This window comes from Babylonia areolata, chromosome 6 (genome assembly GCF_041734735.1).
Source record: "Babylonia areolata isolate BAREFJ2019XMU chromosome 6, ASM4173473v1, whole genome shotgun sequence".
Lineage (NCBI taxonomy): Eukaryota > Metazoa > Mollusca > Gastropoda > Neogastropoda > Buccinidae > Babylonia > Babylonia areolata.
This window is the reverse complement of record NC_134881.1, coordinates 45556461-45578404: the sequence shown is the minus strand read 5'-3', so window position 1 is coordinate 45578404 and position 21944 is coordinate 45556461. Positions and strand designations below refer to the sequence as shown.

The 21944-nt window shown below is 49.4% G+C and overlaps 1 protein-coding gene across 1 annotated transcript in view; it reads right to left on the bottom strand.

Annotated features, from left to right (window-relative positions):
• LOC143283421 (snake venom 5'-nucleotidase-like) overlaps positions 1–8647 on the bottom strand; it is a 49190-nt gene extending 40543 nt beyond the window's left edge. The window contains exon 1 of the mRNA XM_076589659.1: positions 8099–8647. Within this exon, the coding sequence (XP_076445774.1) occupies positions 8099–8305 (207 nt within the window). The 5' untranslated portion in view covers positions 8306–8647. The remainder of the gene's footprint in view (positions 1–8098) is intronic.
• Between the last annotated feature and the right edge of the window lie 13297 nt (positions 8648–21944).

The window sequence follows — 21944 nt, the reverse complement described above, 5'->3', positions numbered from 1 at the left end:
CTGGGCCGTTACGAATCGCCTTTCTGTCTCTGTTGACACATTCAGTCATAAATACGGCGCTAAAAGTTTCAGCTTAATTCTGCTTCAAAAGTGCGACCAACCACGCACACAGAATGAATTACAACAGTAACATATATGATCTGGAGAAGGTGTTAACCCTACTCAATATCCATCATCAGTAGGATTACCGCCTATCCTGTAGGTATTATGGGTTTGTACAGTATCTCGGCTGTAGCGCATCCTGTGTGTAAGAAGGGGACAGTGTATAACACACACACACACACACACACACAGACACACAGAGAGAGAGAGAGAGAGAGAATACGTGCATGAATGCATGCATACACTCACTATTCTAAAAATACATGGATAGCTCATTGGCCAGGAAAGCTGAAGCCGACTGGACGCCATATTGTTTCTCGTATCCGGCCGTCAGTCTGTTGACAAGCCGTCTGCTAACTGGTGGTAGTTTCTGAACTGTAACTGTGTCTATTCGATGAAATCGTGTTATGCTTGCCCCCCACGACATGCCAAATGTTGTGTCTTGATTCATATCTGCTAATGGTTTATCCACCAAAGTTATTACAGGAAAACAGTGCAGTGACACGTGGCGCAAACTTGCAGTGGAGACACACACAGGAACGTCAGCTTAACTAACGCCGCGAGCAAGTGAAGGCTTGCCGTGAAGCCAGCTGAGCACTCGGCTACACATATGAAATCACCGCTTCGCGCTATACTGACACGAGAAGCAAAATGGCTGATTGAATACTTCTACTGGCTTCAGTTAGCAAAGGGGCTCAAAGAAGGCATGCACTATCCATGTATTTTTAGATTAGTGATGCCGACTGTGTATAAAGTGCGGAAATGCATTGAATTTCTGTCTGCCGTGTCTGCCGATTGTTCACTAATGTTGATGCTGATCGGGCATTCATAGCATCATCAGTTTGTGATTAACCTGGCCACACACGTGGAACCCTGAATAGCTGGCGTTTTAATAATGATGCATAATTGATCAACCACCCCAAGGGCCTAAATCAAACAAAGGAAAAGCAAATACAGAAACAAATAGATAAACAAGAAGGAAACTAAACAAAAAGGAAGCAAACAGATAAACCATAAAAGGAGACAAACTGACAAAAGCTTCTTTTTTTCTTTTTTTTTTTTTTTTGCTGACGGGCATTTTATTTTAAGTGAGCCTAAAGAAAATTTTCTGTTTTTGGTTGATAATAAAGTATTTTGAACTGAATTGAATTAATTAAATAAATAAAATAAAAATGCAAAGGAACATAGACATGAACAAAAAACAAGATCAAAGAACTCTGACAGACACGTCTGATAGACGCACAGACACCCCCTACTCTCTCTCTCTCTCTCTCTCTCTTCTGTTCTCAATCTTTCCAGGAAATGTCAGCGGAACACAAGAAAAAATCAGCTCTGTAAAGAAAAGATGAGAACACAAGAAATCAGCTCTATGAAGATCCCAAGTAGATCCGACATGGGCAATAGATGGGAAAGGTGACGGCCTGACGACCATCACGGAGGTCGTCTTTCTGGAGTCAGGTTTTTTTTCTCTCTTAGGTGTGAAACCTATCGACTGCCATGGACTTCGTGTTATTGGAGTCATTGTTGTTGTTTTTCTTTTAAAGTCTGAAACTTAACAACCACTATGAACTTTGTCTTATTGGAGTCCGATGTGTTTTTTGTTGTTGTTTTTTTCTGAAGTCTGAAACCTAACGACCACTATGAACTTCTTGTTGGAGTCCGGTGGGGTTTTATTCTCTCTCTCTTCGGTCTGAAACCTATCGACCACACACACGAGTCCACGGCAGGTCAAGACCTGTTGAAGTGATGACACCTAGCGGTTGACACTTGCGGCCAGCCACGCCAAGTAATGGACACTGACAACCTCCCCCCCCCCCCCCCCCCCGCCCCCCTGTTGTCTGGGGCCTTCCCCTGAAATTAACACAGTGCCGTCCTCCTAACCGGCAATGAATTCATTTTGTACCGCGACAGCCCCTCCCACTCCTCACGCCCCCTCCACCCCACTGCCTCTTTCTGGTTTCCTGCTGAGCTGTGGAACGTGTAGTCAGTGATTTCCATTCGAACAGCGATAGGGTAACCCCTGAACAGTACGATGGTGCCCGGCAGTGTAGTAGTAGTAGGCCTCCTTCGGTCATGGCTGACCATGGATAGAGTATATCCGACCTAATGTCTAATTGGGCTGTCTGCTTGGACCAATCAGCGTCGCCTGTGACTGTAGAGACCGATGTGTGTAAGCTGATTCTGGTCTGTCGGCTGCCGTCCCTTTTTCTGCGAGCTCGCTTTTCTGCTGCAGCAGCTGACAGTTTGTCCTCACCAATCCGTAGCTGATTCTTGAGAGTCCTTCTCTATCTGTTGCGGTCATCTGCAAGGCCCTCCCAGGACTCAGTGTTGATCTCAAGTGCCTTCATGCCACGTTTGCAAACGTCTTTGTATCTCAGCTGTGGGCAGCTTATGTTTCTCTGCCCCGTGGCGAGCTCTCCATAAAGGATGTCTTTTGGGATGCAACCATCTTCCATGCGGCGAACGTGGCCCAGCCGGAAGTGTAAGATAATGCATACTTGGTGTCTTTGAATTTTTACCAGAACCATGAAACAAACCCAAGAATGGAAAATGGAAGAATGGAAAAACCAATAAGCCAGTAGTATGAAGATGCCTGAACACTTGATGCCCTTCAAACATAACACGGCGTTTTCAGCACACTGGTGAACGGTGATCTCAATGGTTGGAGGACCTGTCAGGAGAAAAGGACTTGTCCCAGGCCAAGACCCTCCCCCCTTCCCCTTCCATACCCCTTTTCGCCTGACACACCTCCTCTCAGAAAGATGTGCTGCGCCGTGCTGGTGCTGACTTCTTCCCGTGATGCGACAGATTGAGATCTCCCTCCTGTGGCATGCACACGCCGCACGTAAAAGAACCCACGAGCACAAACGGCGCTTGCTGAAATGTGTGTTTTGGGGAAAATGTTTTTAGTATGTAAACTTTGTCTCTCTGTGTCTCTTGTCTATCTGTCTCTCTATCTCTTTCACACGCGTACACAAACACAGAACACCCAAAGAACTCCAACAGACACTCACACAGACACACACAGACACACACACAGACACACACACACACACACACACACACACACACACAGTTCGTGCCTCACTATGCTGACAGTGGGGGTGGGGAGAAGGCGAAGGCGAGGTTTGGGCTGCCTGTTTCTCACACGTCAACATTGATCACGGTTTATGGCACAACCCGCGAACCCAATCTGGGCGGTGAACTGTCCGCTGTGCCTTGGGCTGACATAGGAAGGCGGTGAACTGTCCACTGTGTGTAGGGCTGACATAGGAAGGCGGTGAACTGTCCACTGTGTGTTGGGCTGACATAGGAAGGCGGAGAAAATGTTCACTGTGTGTAGGGCTGACATAGAAAGGCGGAGCAAATGTTCACTGTGTGTAGGGCTGACATAGAAAGGCGGAGAAAATGTTCACTGTGTGAAGGGCTGACATAGGAAGGCAGTGAAATGTTCACTGTGTGAAAGGCTGACATAGGAAGGCAGTGGAAGGCAGTGAACTGTTCACTGTGTGTAGGGCTGACATAGGAAGGCAGTGGAAGGCAGTGAACTGTTCACTGTGTGTAGGGCTGACATAGGAAGGCGGAGAAAATGTTCACTGTGTGTAGGGCTGACATAGGAAGGCAGTGAAGTGTTCACTGTGTGTAGGGCTGACATAGGAAGGCGGAGAAAATGTTCACTGTGTGTAGGGCTGACATAGGAAGGCGGAGAAAATGTTCACTGTGTGTAGGGCTGACATAGAAAGGCGGAGCAAATGTTCATTGTGTGAAGGGCTGACATAGAAAGGCGGAGCAAATGTTCATTGTGTGAAGGGCTGACATAGGAAGGCAGTGAAATGTTCACTGTGTGTAGGGCTGACATAGGAAGGCAGTGAAAATGTTCACTGTGTGAAGGGCTGACATAGGAAGGCAGTGAAATGTTCACTGTGTGAAAGGCTGACATAGGAAGGCAGTGGAAGGCAGTGAACTGTTCACTGTGTGTAGGGCTGACATAGGAAGGCAGTGGAAGGCAGTGAAATGTTCACTGTGTGTAGGGCTGACATAGGAAGGCAGTGAAATGTTCACTGTGTGTAGGGCTGACATAGGAAGGCAGTGAAGTGTTCACTGTGTGTAGGGCTGACATAGGAAGGCGGTGAAAATGTTCACTGTGTGTAGGGCTGACATAGGAAGGCAGTGAAGTGTTCACTGTGTGTAGGGCTGACATAGGGAGGCAGTGAACTGTCCACTGTGTGTAGGGCTGACATAGGAAGGCAGTGAACTGTCCACTGTGTGTAGGGCTGACATAGGAAGGCAGTGAAGTGTTCACTGTGTGTAGGGCTGACATAGGAAGGCGGTGAACAATTCACTGTGTGTAGGGCTGACATAGGAAGGCAGTGAACAGTTCACTGTGTGTAGGGCTGACATAGGAAGGCAGTGAACAGTTCACTGTGTGTAGGGCTGACATAGGAAGGCGGGGCCCAGTGGTCTCCTTCCGAAACAAGTGGTGTTGGAGCTGAACAGGGCACTGTCAGAGGGAGGCGGGGACACCTCGAGTGGTGGCTCAGCGGTAAAGCGTCCGCCTTGGAAGCGAGAGAATCTGAGCGCACCGGATCGAACCCTACACTTTCTCCCCCCCCCCCCTCCAACAGACCTTGAGTGATGGTCTGGTCGCTAGTCATTCGGATGAGACGATAAATCGAGTATCCATATGTGACATGCACTTAGCACACGTAACAGAACCCACGGCGACAAAATGTCGTCCCTGGTAATATTCTGTGAAAAACTCCACTTTGATAGGAAAACAAATACAGTTGCAAGCACACAACATGGGTGGCGCTGCACTGTAGCGACGCACTCTCCATGGGAGGACAGCTCGAATCTCACACAGAGATGTATGTTGTGAAAAACGAGCAATACATTACAACACAACACATTATAACACAACACAAAACTACAACACAACACAACACATTACAATACAACACAATACAATACAACGCAATATTACAACACAACACATTACAATACAATACAATACAATACAATACAACACAATACAATACAATCACACTTCCACGCACACACACCTTCCAACACACAAACCTTCATAACATTTCAGTCGTAAATACAGACGACTATCTCTCGAAAAGAAATATATTGTATGTGATAAACTGTTACGAAGACATACGAATTTAAAAAAGTAAATCGATCAACCTGTTTTCAAAGTGTGCTGGCACTGTGTAAACATTGCCGCCGACATAAAGCATTATCCATTACTCGCATAAATCAGCACTGTTCCAGTCTGCAAATTCCGTGCGTGCGTGGGCGCGCGCGCGCGCGTGTTGTGTGTGTGTGTGTGTTTGTGTGTGTGTGTGTGTGTGTGTGTGTGTGTGTGTGTGTTCGGAAACCCTGGAGTGGGTGGATCACATACATTCTGTTTCAGTAAAATGTTGGGTCAGAAAAAAGACACGTTTTATCAACCCACTTTTTGCTTCTGTTGTTGGATCCAGCTTTTCTTGTACACTTACGCGTTTTCGTATGCACACGTAAACACACACACACACACACACACACACACACACACACACACACACACATGCGCATTGTCATGTCTGAGGAAGCGGAGAGAAACACAAAGCGCGCTCACATCAGTTTTGACTTTTCTCCCGGCATGCCTGGCATTGAAATGATCATCAGGGGAGTGGGGGGGGAGGCTAAGAGGGAGGGGGGGGGGGGAAGTAAGTGAAACAACTCTTTAAGACAACTCAGCTAATTCATTTTATTTTGTTTTAATTTTGTGCCTGAAGTCGTGGAGTCAACAGACGATGAACAAAATCAGTCGCTGGTTTTGACTGGCTGTGATATCAGTATGGTCAAAATAAGGACCAATCAGGATGCCTGTGCTGGAATAATTCCATCAAGGGTGTTAAGAAAAGGTTTCCCCCCCCTTGATGAAGCAGACGACATTGAAAAAACTGACGATCAACACTAGAAAACAGCAATACAGTCGGTAAACCCCCGTCTTTGCCGTTATATGTTGATGTCAAGCAACGCAACGTCACTGCAATATGGAACAACCTAAACTGACACCAACGGTGCGTATCGTTGTTTTACATGATTGTTGTTGATTTTTTTTTCTTTTCATAATTCATTTGCGCTATTTGCATTTGGACTCGAAAATATAAACAGACGTAAAATAATTTACTTTTGCTTTTATATCATTAGCCGAACAGTGATACGGTTAGAAAACAAAGAAACCGTGTTAGGGAAGGCTATGCGTGGGTGGTGACTGTCTGGCTTGGCCAGTGCAGTAAAGACAGCTGTCTGGCTTGGCCAGTGCAGTAAAGACAGCTGTCTGGCTTGGCCAGTACAGTAAAGACAGCTGTCTGGCTTGGCCAGTGCAGTAAAGACAGCTGTCTGGCTTCAATTGGTCAGTGCAGTAACGACAGCTGTCTGGCTTGGCCAGTACAGTAAAGACAGCTGTCTGGCTTCAATTGGTCAGTGCAGTAAAGACAGCTGTCTGGCTTCAATTGGTCAGTGCAGTAAAGACAGCTGTCTGGCTTGGCCAGGGCAGTAAAGACAGCTGTCTGGCTTCAATTGGTCAGTGCAGTAAAGACAGCTGTCTGGCTTGGCCAGGGCAGTAGGCAGCTGTCTGGCTTCAGTTGGTCAGTGCAGTAAAGACAGCTGTCTGGCTCGGTCAGTGCAGTAAAGACAGCTGTCTGGTTTCAGATGGACAGTGCAGTAAAGACAGCTGTCTGGCTTGGCCAGTGCAGTAAAAACAGCCAGCAGGTAGTTTTTCGAACTTCCTAGGTACCAGATGAACAAAATGTAGCAGTCAAGTGTTCACACACACACACACACACACGCCGCGCGCACTAACACGCACGGTCCAGCCTATAACTGTACTGTCCCCGTTTGCCCATACTGCCCCAGGGGAGACCATTGTGACCTGTGTCAGAGAAGAGACCAGTGAAACACAGAGAGAAGGTAGGCGGGGAGAGACAGACAGACAGACAGACACAGAGACACAGAGGGAGAGACATGGAGGGGAGTACTACATAAACTAAAGCAAAAACAAATCTAAGGAAAAGAATGAAGAAAGGGAATGAAAGAAAGAGGAAGGGTGGAACGATAGAACGAACAGACTGAAACACTGAGAGACAGAAAGAGAGGAAGGAACAAAGGAGAGCAAAGGAGGGAAGAAACGAAAAATTGAATGGAGGAAGACACCGAGGAAGGGACGAAAGGAAGGAAGTTGGGACACGCATGACTTCGGACACGTGAATGCTGATTCCATGATGAATTAATACATCAACAGCCAGACAGCCTCGTGGGCCTGCCAGCAAGCCGGAAGAAGACTCGGCAAGGAAAGAAGAAGAGACGGACGGAAGAATGCAGTTCGATGAACAGAGGACACTGGCCAACAACCAGTGGATGAACCACAGGAAGAAGATGGCAGATGAATCCGCCTGATGGATGAATAAACTCAAGAAGGCAACAAACGAGCTGCAGACCTGAATATAAAGTCAGAAAATGGGCGACGAATCCAAGGGACAAGAAACAACAACAGAAAACAAGAAGCGAAAACCCACGGAACAACTGAAATACACACACATACTACAGCAAACAATGTCAGCGTGTAATAATACAGACACGAATGGACACAACCAAATACAGGATACACTACAGACACAACAACATAAGGATGGACTCTGCGCAGTTTTAATCATCCTGATGACGAAAATGTCTGATTTTCCTAACTAAACAAGAAAGAAAGAAAAAAAGAGAGAGAAAAGAAGGAAAGAAAAAGAGGAAGAATGGAAAAAAATGTATGAAAGAAACAAGGTAAGGGAGGGAAAGACGAAAGAAATAAGGAATGAACGAACGATTGAGAGAAAGAACGAGAGACAGGAAGGGTAGGGAACAACTCAACAAGGAATGAATGAATGAAAGAATGAACGAACAAACGAAAAAGAAAGACAAAGCACGAAGTAAGGGCGAAGAAAAACGAAGAGCAGACCTTGTGCTGCAGACGAGGAAAGCCCCCATAGCACTCCCCCCTGGCCGCCTCCTTACTGGAGCACTCTGCACTCCGGGCGTCCGTCTGGTCAAAACGCGCGTGCACGTCGTTCGTGTGCAAGATGGTCAGCTCAAACGATCCCTCTGACCACCGAAAACACATCACCATCACGGCCACCATGCAGCACAACCACCCTGATGAAGCCATTCTGTCCACGAGTCGACTAACAAACACCTCAAGCTATTCTTGTCTCTTTCTTTTGCTGCTTTTATTCGTCAGTGTTTTCCTTTGCCTGTGTGAAAACACGTTGCGCAAACACCATGGACGTGTGTTCTGCGCCTTCCACCTTCCTAAGGGAGAGACTGCTCAGTCACTTTTGCGACTTCTGTCTCCGTTTTGCCGCTCTCTCTCTCTCTCTCTCTCTCTCTCTCTCTGGAAGCGGAAAGTCAGCGGCAATCTGAGACCCGCTGAAGGAAGACGGACGGTGTGATTTCCTCCAGATGTGAGCCAACAGTGAGCGAGGGACAAGCGAAGCGTGAAGTGTGGCTGTCACCCCTAACCTGAATTAAACATAGCTCTCTCAGGGGTGCCACTGCTTGACAGCTGTGTCCTAAACAGAACGTGCCGCCCTTAACGCTACAAAGCGCTAGTGACGCTCAGTCATGGCCAAGAAAGAGTACAGTACATGTAATGCGGTCTTTGCTTGTGGCGGCCATTGCTTCTCGTAACCTTTTCTATTTGAGAGGTTAAAGGTCACCTTGTTTTCCACGACCACGGGGGCAGCGATTTGATCTCTATCGTGTCTGGAGCTCAGCATGGGAAGGCCGCGGGGCCCAGTCCTCTCCTTCCGCCGGTTTTAACTCTCTCCATACGAACGGCGAAAGAGACGATGTTAACAGAGTTTCACCCCAATTACCACCATCAAAATATTGCAAGCGGAAGGCTCTTATACTGAAGAGGTGAATGTTGACAAAGAATACCACAATTCTGACGACGGAAGCTAAAGGTTGGGTCATTGAGACACCCACTGGACATCCGAGGGGTCTGTGTAGAGGAGAAGAGAGGACTGGCCGTACTGAGTGAGTTAACCTTCCCTGACAGGACTCAGGTACCCATTCACACGTTGGTGGAGTGTGGAAAATAAGAGTAAATTGCCTTTGCCCAGGACGTTGTGTTGTACCAGGTCGAAAAGGGCCGCCAACTCTGATCGCTGTTCAGTGAACACTGCGGGATCAGAAGTCCAGCCCTAACTCATTCCGCCACGGCGACCTTTGTCTGTTAGGGACTAGTCACTGGCTAGGTACACGGCGACCTTTGTCTGTTAGGGACTAGTCACTGACTAGTTACACGGCGACCTTTGTCTGTTAGGGACTAGTCACTGGCTAGTTACACGACGACCTTTGTCTGTTAGGGACTAGTCACTGGCTAGGTACACGGCGACCTTTGTCTGTTAGGGACTAGTCACTGACTAGTTACACGGCGACCTTTGTCTGTTAGGGACTAGTCGTTGGCTACGTACACGGGTACCTTTGTCTGTTAGGGACTAGTCACTGACTAGGTACAGGCGACCTTTTTCTGTTAGGGACTAGTCACTGACTAGTTACACGGCGATCTTTGTCTGTTAGGGACTAGTCACTGACTAGTACACGGCAACCTTTGTCTGCTAGGGTACTAGTCACTGACTAGTACACCGGCGACCTTTGTCTGTAGGGACTAGTCACTGGCAAGTTAGCAACGCGATCCTTGTCCCTAAAACAGTCACTGGACTAGCAACAACGCACCTTGTTGAAGCACTGCCCACTGATGTACAAAACCTGCGATCTTGTCTCTTCTTCATGGCTTATTCCAGCGTACCTTTGTCCTGTTGACGTGGCAACACATGACTGGTTCGGCGCCTTCACTTCTAGGGACGAGTACTGCTGGGTCACTGCGACCTTTGTCTCTGTTTACCGTCACTGACTCTTCTACGTCTCCTTTTCTCTCTTCACTCTAGGTCCTGGCCTCTCTGTCTCTGGACAACGGAAAGTCAGCGGCAATCTGAGGACTAGTCCTGAAGGAAAACGGACCTGTTTCCCGATTGAGCCTAGCATGACAGGTACAGGCGAAGCGTTGATGTCTGTACTAACGGATCTAGTCACTCAGGGGGCACGCACTTTGCGTTGAAGCTGTCACTAAGAACGGCGCCTTGTACATGGCTAGGACTAGTCATGGCAAAGAAGAGTCAGTCCATGTAATGCGGTCTATTTTGTGCGGCCAGGCCCGTAACCTTTTCTGTTAGGGTAAGTCACTGGTAGGCCACGGGGCAGAGTTTTCTGCTATGTGGTGAGTCACTGGGTAACCGCGGGACTCTTTCGCGGTTTACCTTCACTGGACCTTTGTCTGTTAGGGACTAGTCACTGACTAGTTACAGGCGACCCCTTTGTCTGCTAGGGACTAGTCACTGACTAGTTACACGACGACCTTTGTCTGTTAGGGACTAGTCACTGGCTAGGTACACGGCGACCTTTGTCTGCTAGGGACTAGTCACTGACTAGTTACAGGCGACCCCTTTGTCTGTTAGGGACTAGTCACTGACTAGTTACACGGCGACCTTTGTCTGTTAGGGACTAGTCACTGGCTAGGTACACGGCGACCTTTGTCTGTTAGGGACTAGTCACTGACTAGTTACACGGCGACCTTTGTCTGCTAGGGACTAGTCACTGACTAGGTACACGGCGACCTTTGCCTGCTAGGGACTAGTCACTGACTAGGTACACGGCGACCTTTGTCTGCTAGGGGACTAGTCACTGACTAGGTAGACGGCGACCCTTTGTCTGCTAGGGACTAGTCACTGGCTAGGTAGACGGCGACCTTTGTCTGCTAGGGGCTAGTCACTGACTAGTTACAGGCGACCCCTTTGTCTGCTAGGGACTAGATCACTGACTAGGTACACGGCGACCTTTGTCTGCTAGGGACTAGTCACTGACTAGTTACACGGCGACCTTTGTCTGCTAGGGACTAGTCACTGACTAGGTACACGGGGACCTTTGTCTGCTAGGGACTAGTCACTGACTAGGTACACGGCGACCTTTGTCTGCTAGGGACTAGTCACTGGCTAGGTACACGGGGCACGGCAACAGACCCACGGTGCTGTGACTGAGGGAAGCGGTGGTACAGTGGTTAGTACAACCCATCAAGGACTCCGTCCCTTTGAAACTTCATGTACAAAAACAAACAAAAAATATGGAAGTGGAAGGTGATTTTGACCGAAGCCGATGATCCTCATAAATCTGTGTATTGAAAAAATAATCTGTTGGCCTCTCCCATGTCTACACTGCTTTTAATCATCCCTATGTTTAGTCACTGAGATACAGAGGGGGCTTGAAAACATATATGTATTTATCATTAGAAGCACGTTTACTTGGAAAGACACTTTCTACATCTCTATACAAATCTGCAGGAGTCTGATGAACAGTTCTGTGCGGCGCCCCAGTCACTTCACTGAGCTGAGAGGAAGGTCAAAGGAGAATATATGTGATATATACATACATACATACATGCATACATATATATACATACATACATACATACATATATATATATATATATATATATATATATATATATATATATATATATATATATATATATATATATATATAATGCTTACACTCAAAATTTCAAGCTCTCAAACATAATTCATCCTTAAAATAAAAAAATTAAAAAAAAATAAAAAGCCTGTACTGACCAGTAATTTGGATTCTTTTTTTTTTTTTTCTTTTTTTCATTATTCATAGTTATAACATTTTCGTTACTGTGTTCACTATTTATTTTCATCATCACACACACACACACACACACGGCGGGAGCGTGGGGGGAGGGGAGGGGACTGTGAATGAGATAGGCCCGGAATCTGACGCGTTTTCTGTTGTTGTTTTGTTTTTTCAGTGATGAAATCCGTGGAAGCGAAACACACAACACAACATCTCGGGACAACAGATCCACGTGACGGACTGTCCTGGCGGTCGTTCCATTACGTCTCTGTGGCACGATCGTTCCATTAAGTGTGTGGCACGATCGTTCCATTAAGTGTGTGGCACGATCGTTCCATTAAGTGTGTGGCACGATCGTTCCATTAAGTGTGTGGCACGATCGTTCCATTAAGTGTGTGGCACGATCGTTCCATTACGTCTCTGTGGCACGATCGTTCCATTACGTCTCTGTGGCACGATCGTTCCATTACGTCTCTGTGACACGATCGTTCCATTACGTCTGTGTGGCACGATCGTTCCATTACGTCTCTGTGACACGATCGTTCCATTACGTCTCTGTGACACGATCGTTCCATTACGTCTGTGGCACGATCGTTCCATTACGTCTGTGGCACGACACTACTGTCTCTGGTGTCGGTGGTGGGAAGTGGGCCATGCACACACATCATAGCGGATACCACGCCGGCCTCAGTCCACACACACACACACACACACACACACACACGCACGCACGCACATACGCACGCACGCACACCCGGATATTTACGCCTCAGTCCACACACACACACACACACACACACACACACACACACACACACACACACGGATATTTACGCCTCAGTCCACACACACACACACACACACACACACACACCCGGACATTTACGCCTCAGTCCACACACACACACACACACACACACACACACACACACACATACGGACATTTACGTCTCAGTCCGCACACACACACACACACACACACGCGCGCGCGCGCGCGCGCGCGGACATTTACGCCTCAGTCCACACACACACACACACACACACACACACACACACACACACGGACATTTACGCCTCAGTCCACACACACACACACACACACACACACACACACACACACACACACACACGGACATTTACGTCTCAGTCCACACACACACACACACACACACACACACACACACACACACACACACACACACACACACACACACACACACACACACACACACACACACACACACCTCAGTCCGCACACACAGTCCCGGACACACTGCTGGGCACTTTGTTGAGCAGACAGGTGTGTGTGTGTGTGTGTGTGTGCGTGCGTACGTGTGTGTGCGTGCGTGTGTGTGTGTGTGTGTTGGCGGGGAAATGATACGAGTGACGGAAGTTGGTTGGGAGTGGTGTGGGGCCAGAGGGAGGAGTGTGTGTGTGTGTGGGAGGGGCGGGGGGGGGGGGGCTGACCGTGTGTTGTGGGGATTGGAGGAGGAAGGACAAACACAGCAGAGGGGGTTGGAGGGCGGCAAACTATTCCGTTATTCACGAAAGAAATGTTTGTCCGTGTGTGTGTGTGTGTGTGTGACTGCCGCCTCCGTTGGTCTGTATTTAATGCAAATGGTGTTTTCACTCTGCCTGACTTCCCTGCCCAGTCCCTGTGGGGTGTCAGTAATGGGTTGTCATGGTTGGCTGACACTCCCCCATCTCCTCTCTGTCCTGTGGGGGGTGTCAGTGATGGGTTGTCATGGTTGGCTGACACTCCTCCCCCTCCTCTCTGTCCTGTGGGGGGTGTCAGTGATGGGTTGTCATGGTTGGTTGACACTCTCCCCCCTCCTCTCTGTCCTGTGGGGTGTGTCAGTGATGGGCTGTCATGGTTGGCTGACACTCCCCCCCTCCTCTCTGTCCTGTGGGGTGTCAGTAATGGGTTGTCATGGTTGGCTGACACTCCCCCCCCCCACCTCCTCTCTGTCCTGTGGGGGGTTTCAGTAATGGGTTGTCATGGTTGGCTGACACTCCCCCCCCTCCTCTCTGTCCTGTGGGGGGTGTCAGTGATGGGTTGTCATGGTTGGCTGACACTCCCCCATCTCCTCTCTGTCCTGTGGGGTGTCAGTAATGGGTTGTCATGGTTGGCTGACACTTCCCCCCCCCCACCCTCTCTGTCCTGTGGGGTGTGTCAGTGATGGGTTGTCATGGTTGGCTGACACTCCCCCCTCCTCTCTGTCCTGTGGGGTGTGTCAGTGATGGGTTGTCATGGTTGGCTGACACTCCTCCCCATCCTCTCTGTCCTGTGGGGTGTCAGTGATGGGTTGTCATGGTTGGCTGACACTCCCCCCTCCTCTCTGTCCTGTGGGGTGTGTCAGTAATGGGTTGTCATGGTTGGCTGACACTCCCCCCCTCCTCTCTGTCCTGTGGGGTGTGTCAGTGATGGGTTGTCATGGTTGGCTGACACTCCTCCCCATCATCTCTGTCCTGTGGGGTGTCAGTGATGGGTTGTCATGGTTGGCTGACACTCCCCCCTCCTCTCTGTCCTGTGGGGTGTGTCAGTAATGGGTTGTCATGGTTGGCTGACACTCCCCCCCCCACCTCCTCTCTGTCCTATGGGGTGTGTCAGTGATGGGTTGTCATGGTTGGCTGACACTCCCCCCTCCCCCACCTCCTCTCTGTCCTGTGGGGTGTGTCAGTGATGGGTTGTCATGGTTGGCTGACACTCCCCCCCTCCTCTCTGTCCTGTGGGGGGTGTCAGTTATGGGTTGTCATGGCTGGCTGACACTCCCCCCTCCTCTCTGTCCTGTGGGGTGTGTCAGTGATGGGTTGTCATGGTTGGCTGACACTCCTCCCCATCCTCTCTGTCCTGTGGGGTGTCAGTGATGGGTTGTCATGGTTGGCTGACACTCCCCCATCTCCTCTCTGTCCTGTGGGGTGTGTCAGTGATGGGTTGTCATGGTTGGCTGACACTCCTCCCCATCATCTCTGTCCTGTGGGGTGTCAGTGATGGGTTGTCATGGTTGGCTGACACTCCCCCCCTCCTCTCTGTCCTGTGGGGTGTGTCAGTAATGGGTTGTCATGGTTGGCTGACACTCCCCCCCTCCTCTCTGTCCTGTGGGGTGTGTCAGTAATGGGTTGTCATGGTTGGCTGACACTCCCCCCCCCACCTCCTCTCTGTCCTATGGGGTGTGTCAGTGATGGGTTGTCATGGTTGGCTGACACTCCCCCCTCCCCCACCTCCTCTCTGTCCTGTGGGGTGTGTCAGTGATGGGTTGTCATGGTTGGCTGACACTCCCCCCCTCCTCTCTGTCCTGTGGGGGGTGTCAGTTATGGGTTGTCATGGCTGGCTGACACTCCCCCCTCCTCTCTGTCCTGTGGGGTGTGTCAGTGATGGGTTGTCATGGTTGGCTGACACTCCTCCCCATCCTCTCTGTCCTGTGGGGTGTCAGTGATGGGTTGTCATGGTTGGCTGACACTCCCCCCTCCTCTCTGTCCTGTGGGGTGTGTCAGTAATGGGTTGTCATGGTTGGCTGACACTCCCCCCCTCCTCTCTGTCCTGTGGGGTGTGTCAGTGATGGGTTGTCATGGTTGGCTGACACTCCTCCCCATCATCTCTGTCCTGTGGGGTGTCAGTGATGGGTTGTCATGGTTGGCTGACACTCCCCCCTCCTCTCTGTCCTGTGGGGTGTGTCAGTAATGGGTTGTCATGGTTGGCTGACACTCCCCCCCCCCCCACCTCCTCTCTGTCCTATGGGGTGTGTCAGTGATGGGTTGTCATGGTTGGCTGACACTCCCCCCTCCCCCACCTCCTCTCTGTCCTGTGGGGTGTGTCAGTGATGGGTTGTCATGGTTGGCTGACACTCCCCCCCTCCTCTCTGTCCTGTGGGGGGTGTCAGTTATGGGTTGTCATGGCTGGCTGACACTCCCCCCCTCCTCTCTGTCCTGTGGGGGGTGTCAGTGATGGGTTGTCATGGTTGGCTGACACTCCCCCCCTCCTCTCTGTCCTGTGGGGGGTGTCAGTGATGGGTTGTCATGGTTGGCTGACACTCCTCCCCCCTCTCTGTCTCTGTCTCTATCTCATTCTTCTCTTTCTATTCGTGCTTCAGTCTGTCTGTCTATCTGTTTGTCTCTCTATGTCTGTCTGTCTGTCCATGTGTGTGTGTGCGTCAATGTGTGTGTGTGTGTGTGTGTGTCGATATTTGTGTGTGCCGTGCGCCTGAGTCAGTGTGTGCGTGTGTGTTGATGATCACACGGGCTCACTGAGAGTGGCCCATGTTGTCTCTTTTATTTTCAATCTTTTGCCATCTACATATCTCTCCATTCAATACATTTTAACGTATGTACCTAATTGTTTATTGATATATTTTTCATTATTGTATCAATTCATTTATCCATGGTGTATTTTCAACACCCAGGAAAGGTATCCAGGCCTAGACAGTCATTAAGATCAGGCTTCTGCTCTGTTTAAACAGTTAATGGTGTTATAGTGTGCCAGCAGTGTCACCCCCACCACCCACACTCTGTCCCCTCCCCCCTCCCCACCCCTCCTTCTTATCTCCCTTCCCGCTCCGTCCAAAGCCCAGTCTTTGAGGTTGCGCCGACACCTGCGCCACCCTCCCTCCTCACCCCTACTCCCTACTCGGCCCTCTTTGGTCAGCGACGCGGCGTCACCCGCCCCAGCTATAGGAACACGTGCAGTTACGTGATGTCTGCCGCGATCCCCGTGCTGAGCAGAACATCCCGTGTGGCGGCCCGTCTTTCAAGTCATTCCCCATCTCCCCGCCATGAACGCAACTGACGTAGATGGCGGGACTTCAGAATGAAAGCTAGGGAGAATTTATGCTAATGCGAACTTTGAACAAGCCGGCTAACAGGCCGGCTAACAGGCCGAGAGCTGTATTGTCCTGTCTCCCCAATCTCTTTGTGACGTAAATGGGTGAACTTGTCATCATAGAGTGTGTATAGACAAGTGGGTTGAATTGTAGCGAATTGGATCAATCTGTTGAATTGGACGAATTGGGATCAAGCAGTGAATCTGTCAGTTATTCACATAGCGTCACTAGGACAAGCAAAGATTGGTTATTTTAGTTCAACTAGTTGGGGGAGTGAGTGTTGTAGTTTGCCTTAGTATACACAGTATGTTGTGGGAAGGGATAAAACCAGTCAGCACAGCCGGTTCTTAGCTGTCTCCCAGAAGAACAGACTGACACAGGCTGACTGATTGATCAGTGATGTGAGGAGCAAGGAAATCCTTGTAGGGCTGTGTGCTGCTTATAGGTGCTGCTTATAGTGCTGCTTTAGGTGTAGGGTGAACTTTTTACTGTGTGCTGTATTGTAAAGTAAACACTCTATAAAAACCACTCCATGTGGCCCTGCTATTGATGTGAGGAGAGAGTGAGTGAGTGCATGATTAGTTGATCCTATATTCCCCTGTCTACTCCCCTCTCTTCTATTAGAATTGAACCACAACACTCTCACAACAACACTTTTTACAACTTGGCGTTGCCGACAGGATAGGCAGGTAGAGTGATTTACTGACACAATAGGCAGGTTAAGCAGTAGTAGGACTTAAGCAGCACACAGCCAGGTAACACAGCCAGGTAGCACAGCCCAGAGATGACAACCCCAACTACAGAGGCGCAGGAGTTTCCCATGGGGTGGTATGCAGCACCCGCACTGCCAGTATTCACTGGTAAGCCTGGCGAGATGTCGGCTGAGGACTTCATCGTGGAGGCGAAGAGAGTCCTGGCTGCGTACCCCATGGGAGACGAGATGGCTGCCTGCTTCGTTTACAGCCATCTTCAGGGAACCGCACGCAGGGAGCTGATGCATAGGGACCTGGAGGAGACCAACACCCCAGAGAAGGTGATCAACATTCTGCTGGGGGTGTTCGGCGACGGGCGGCGTGTCAGCACACTGCTGTCCACATTTTTCAGCAGGAAGCAGTTGCCAGAGGAGTCCACCTTGGACTACTCCCATGCTCTGTGCAGCATGGGGAGGATCATCCGGATGAAGAGCACTGGGGCCCTCACCGCTGAGATGCTGAGGGACCACTTCATTGATGGCCTCTGGAACCACCTGCTGAAAAGGGAGCTGCGCCAGGTAGTGAGAAGGGAGCCACACACCACCTTCATCCAGGCAAGGGATGAAGCCCTGAGACTGTGGCAAGAGCTGGAGGAGGACCAACGACAGCAACAGGCCAGGGAACAGATGGCAAAATTAGGGGACAAACTGTTGCATTTGGAAGAGAGCGTTAGGTCCACGCAGGGGTTAGTGTCAGATTTAGTCAGTCAGAGAGATGGGGCTGTAATAGGGAAAAGGGCTGTGGGTAGGAAGAGAAGGAATCGAGGTAGGAAAGGGAAAGGTCAGTCAGTGGTGGGAAATGGGATTTCCCCAAAGGTGGGTAAGGTTCTCCCCAAGGAAAAACACAAAGATTCCCACAATGAGAACCGAAGAGACTTGCCCAATAGTCTCAGGAGGCAGGATCCGAGTCTGAAAGAAAAGACTCCAGTCAGGACAAGGGGTGACTGTGAGGATGATCCTTGCCAGGGTGAATGGGTGCTGCTGCCCATACCACCTGATCCAGGTGTTCCTGGTACATGTGCCACAAGGGAGGGCACAGGTGATGGAGACTGCCAGGATGCAGTCGAGTCTCCCGGACGGTCACACAGACTGGTGGTAACCGGTTTGTGTGAGAATGGCACCAGGTCTCATCCGAAGCCTGGGGTGCATAGGACATGTGTGGGTGCCAGGGTGCTAGCTCAGACTGACAGGGTTGGGAAACTGTCAGGGTCAACCTGTAGGGGTAAGGTTGGCCATCCAGCATGGGCTAAAATTGTAGCTACAGCCTGCTAGGGGAATGTTGGAAATGAGGAGAACTGTATGTCATGCTGTGTTGTTGTTTTCCTTCATTCCAGGATTTGTGGTCACTGATGTGTGTCAGCTGGAACTGTGTTGATTTTTGGGCTGTGGTTGTTGATGTATTGCATTTCACTGATTGTATATTATTCATGTATTTCCTTTTTTTTTCATGTCACAATTTTTCTGTTGATTTGTATTGTTAAGGGTGGCATACATTGGAGAATGTACGGTTACAGAGTCTTGTAATGTTCTCATTTACACATGTTTTGTTTCTGCTAATTTTTGGGTAAGAGAACTAATCTCCCCATTAGCATTAATTGATGATGGCATTGGTCAGCAGCAATGAGGACATTACATTCAAAAGCCGGGGGTAGGTGTTATAGTGTGCCAGCAGTGTCACCCCCACCACCCACACTCTGTCCCCTCCCCCCTCCCCACCCCTCCTTCTTATCTCCCTTCCCGCTCCGTCCAAAGCCCAGTCTTTGAGGTTGCACCGACACCCGCGCCACCCTCCCTCCTCACCCCTATCCCTAGTCGGCCCTCTTTGGTCAGCGACGCGGCCTCACCCGCCCCAGCTATAGGAACACGTGCAGTTACGTGATGTCTGCCGCGATCCCCGTGCTGAGCAGAACATCCCGTGTGGCGGCCCGTCTTTCAAGTCATTCCCCATCTCCCCACCACGAACGCAACTGACGTAGATGGCGGGACTTCAGAATGAAAGCTAGGGAGAATTTATGCTAATGCGAACTTTGAACAAGCCGGCTAACAGGCCGGCTAACAGGCCGAGAGCTGTATTGTCCTGTCTCCCCAATCTCTTTGTGACGTAAATGGGTGAACTTGTCATCATTTTTTCTCTCTTCTCTCTGTCATCATAGAGTGTGTATAGACAAGTGGGTTGAATTGTAGCGAATCGGATCAATCTGTTGAATTGGACGAATTGGGATCAAGCAGTGAATCTGTCAGTCATTCACATAGCGTCACTAGGACAAGCAAAGATTGGTTTTTTTAGGTCAACTAGTTGGGGGAGTGAGTGTTGTAGTTTGCCTTAGTATACACAGTATGTTGTGGGAAGGGATAAAACCAGTCAGCACAGCCGGTTCTTAGCTGTCTCCCAGAAGAACAGACTGACACAGGCTGACTGACTGATCAGTGATGTGAGGAGCAAGGAAATCCTTGTAGGGCTGTGTGCTGCTTATAGGTGCTGCTTTAGGTGTAGGGTGAACTTTTTACTGTGTGCTGTATTGTAAAGTAAACACTCTATAAAAACCACTCCATGTGGCCCTGCTATTGATGTGAGGAGAGAGTGAGTGAGTGCATGATTAGTTGATCCTATATTCCCCTGTCTACTCCCCTCTCTTCTATTAGAATTGAACCACAACACTCTCACAACAACACTTTTTACAATATCACTAGCTCGTGGAGAATGTTTGTTTTCAATGCATCGTTCCTCACGCATACTCTGAGTCTGCAGACGATGCATTCCCCAGGATGAGGTAGTCTACACAGCCTTTCTTAAACCATGCTGTGCCACACGTACTTTCACTCCTCCTCCTCATAAAAGAAAGGCGACCGGTCGTGTACTGAGCCTACTGGGTACAGTACTACACCCAAGTGTGTTTGTCCCACCTCTGCTGTGAAACTGCATGGTTGGTGCATATCTGTTATGCATGTGTGGGTGTATGTGTGAATGTGTGTCTTCATGTTTTATATTTATTTGCTTATTTATCATCATTGTTGTCTTATTTATTTATTTATTTATTATTATTATCATTTCTACTACCTTTTTTTATATCATAATTATTATTTACTTATTTATTTATTTATTTATGTAATCTTATCTATTATTCATTCACCTTTTTTTTTCTTTTCTTTTTTTTCTCAAGGCCTGACTAAGCGCGTTGGGTTACGCTACTGGTCAGGCATCTGCTTGGCAGATGTGGTGTAGCGTATATGGATTTGTCCGAACGCAGTGACGCCTCCTTGAGCTACTGAAACTGAAACTGAAACTGCAGGAGGTCCCGAGTCCGCAGAGAGATCCACTCCACGGGCATCAACCCCTGGTCCACTCCACGGGCATCAACCCCTGGTCCACTCCACGGGCATCAGCCCCTGGTCCACTCCACGGGCATCAACCCCTGGTCCACTCCACGGGCATCAACCCCAGGTCCACTCCACGGGCATCAACCCCTGGTCCACTCCACGGGCATCAACCCCTGGTCCACTCCACGGGCATCAACCCCTGGTCCACTCACGGGCATCAACCCCAGGTCCACTCCACGGGCATCAACCCCTGGTCCACTCCACGGGCATCAACCCCTGGTCCACTCCACGGGCATCAACCCCTGGTCCACTCCACGGGCATCAACCCCTGGTCCACCTTTTCCATAGAACAGGGTGGCCGTGGCCCCAGGCAGCAGGAGTGTGACGTTGGTGACCAGCAATGCGAGGTTCTCCGTCATCGCCATCTCCTCCGTTGTCAAGGAGCTACAGCTGCCCCGGAATCCCGCTTGTCTGATTTCACCACGCACACAGACTGCTTTGTCTCCCCTCGACTGTTCCACAGAACAGAGTTCTGTGACTTGTGATGCAACTAATCTAACGTTGGTTACGGGATCAAAGATTTTGTTACGTAAACGGCCCAAAGTGGGTCAGAGTTTTGCATAACGAAGGGAAACTGTGGTGAAAACAGTATTGTTGGATGTTTTGTCAAGGATACATGCATTTTTCTTTGTGTAGCAAAATATCTGAAGAAAGGAAATTCAGATATCTTCGCTTTTCAGTTCAAACGTGGATAGAGAATGTGGAAAATGTGCTTTTGATTTCAACAGCCCAACCCGCTTCCTCGAGTTCATGGAATGCAGAAGTGAAACAGCACTTTCTGGAGCAGCCAGATTAGGTGGCCAAACTGAAAGAGAGGCCAAACGTCAAACTGGATGACCAAGGGCCGGCCAAACTTCATATCTTGGTTGCATACAATTGATTAGTGCTGTGATTTGACGGGCCCCTCAAATCAAACCAAACACTGAAAGTCTGGTCATGAACCAGACCACAGACACAAAATGGCTAACATCAACTTGTTCCAGCCCAAGCCAAATTCTGCCGCATCTCTGACGACACCGTGTTAGCAACGTGGTTTTTCTGTCTGAAATCAGGTCCCTCAAAACCTTTCAAACCGCCGTGTGCACTGTGGACAAAGGCCGGTGTACATTAGTGTCTGAGTTGTAGACGTTCCGAGTTGTCTCCTCATT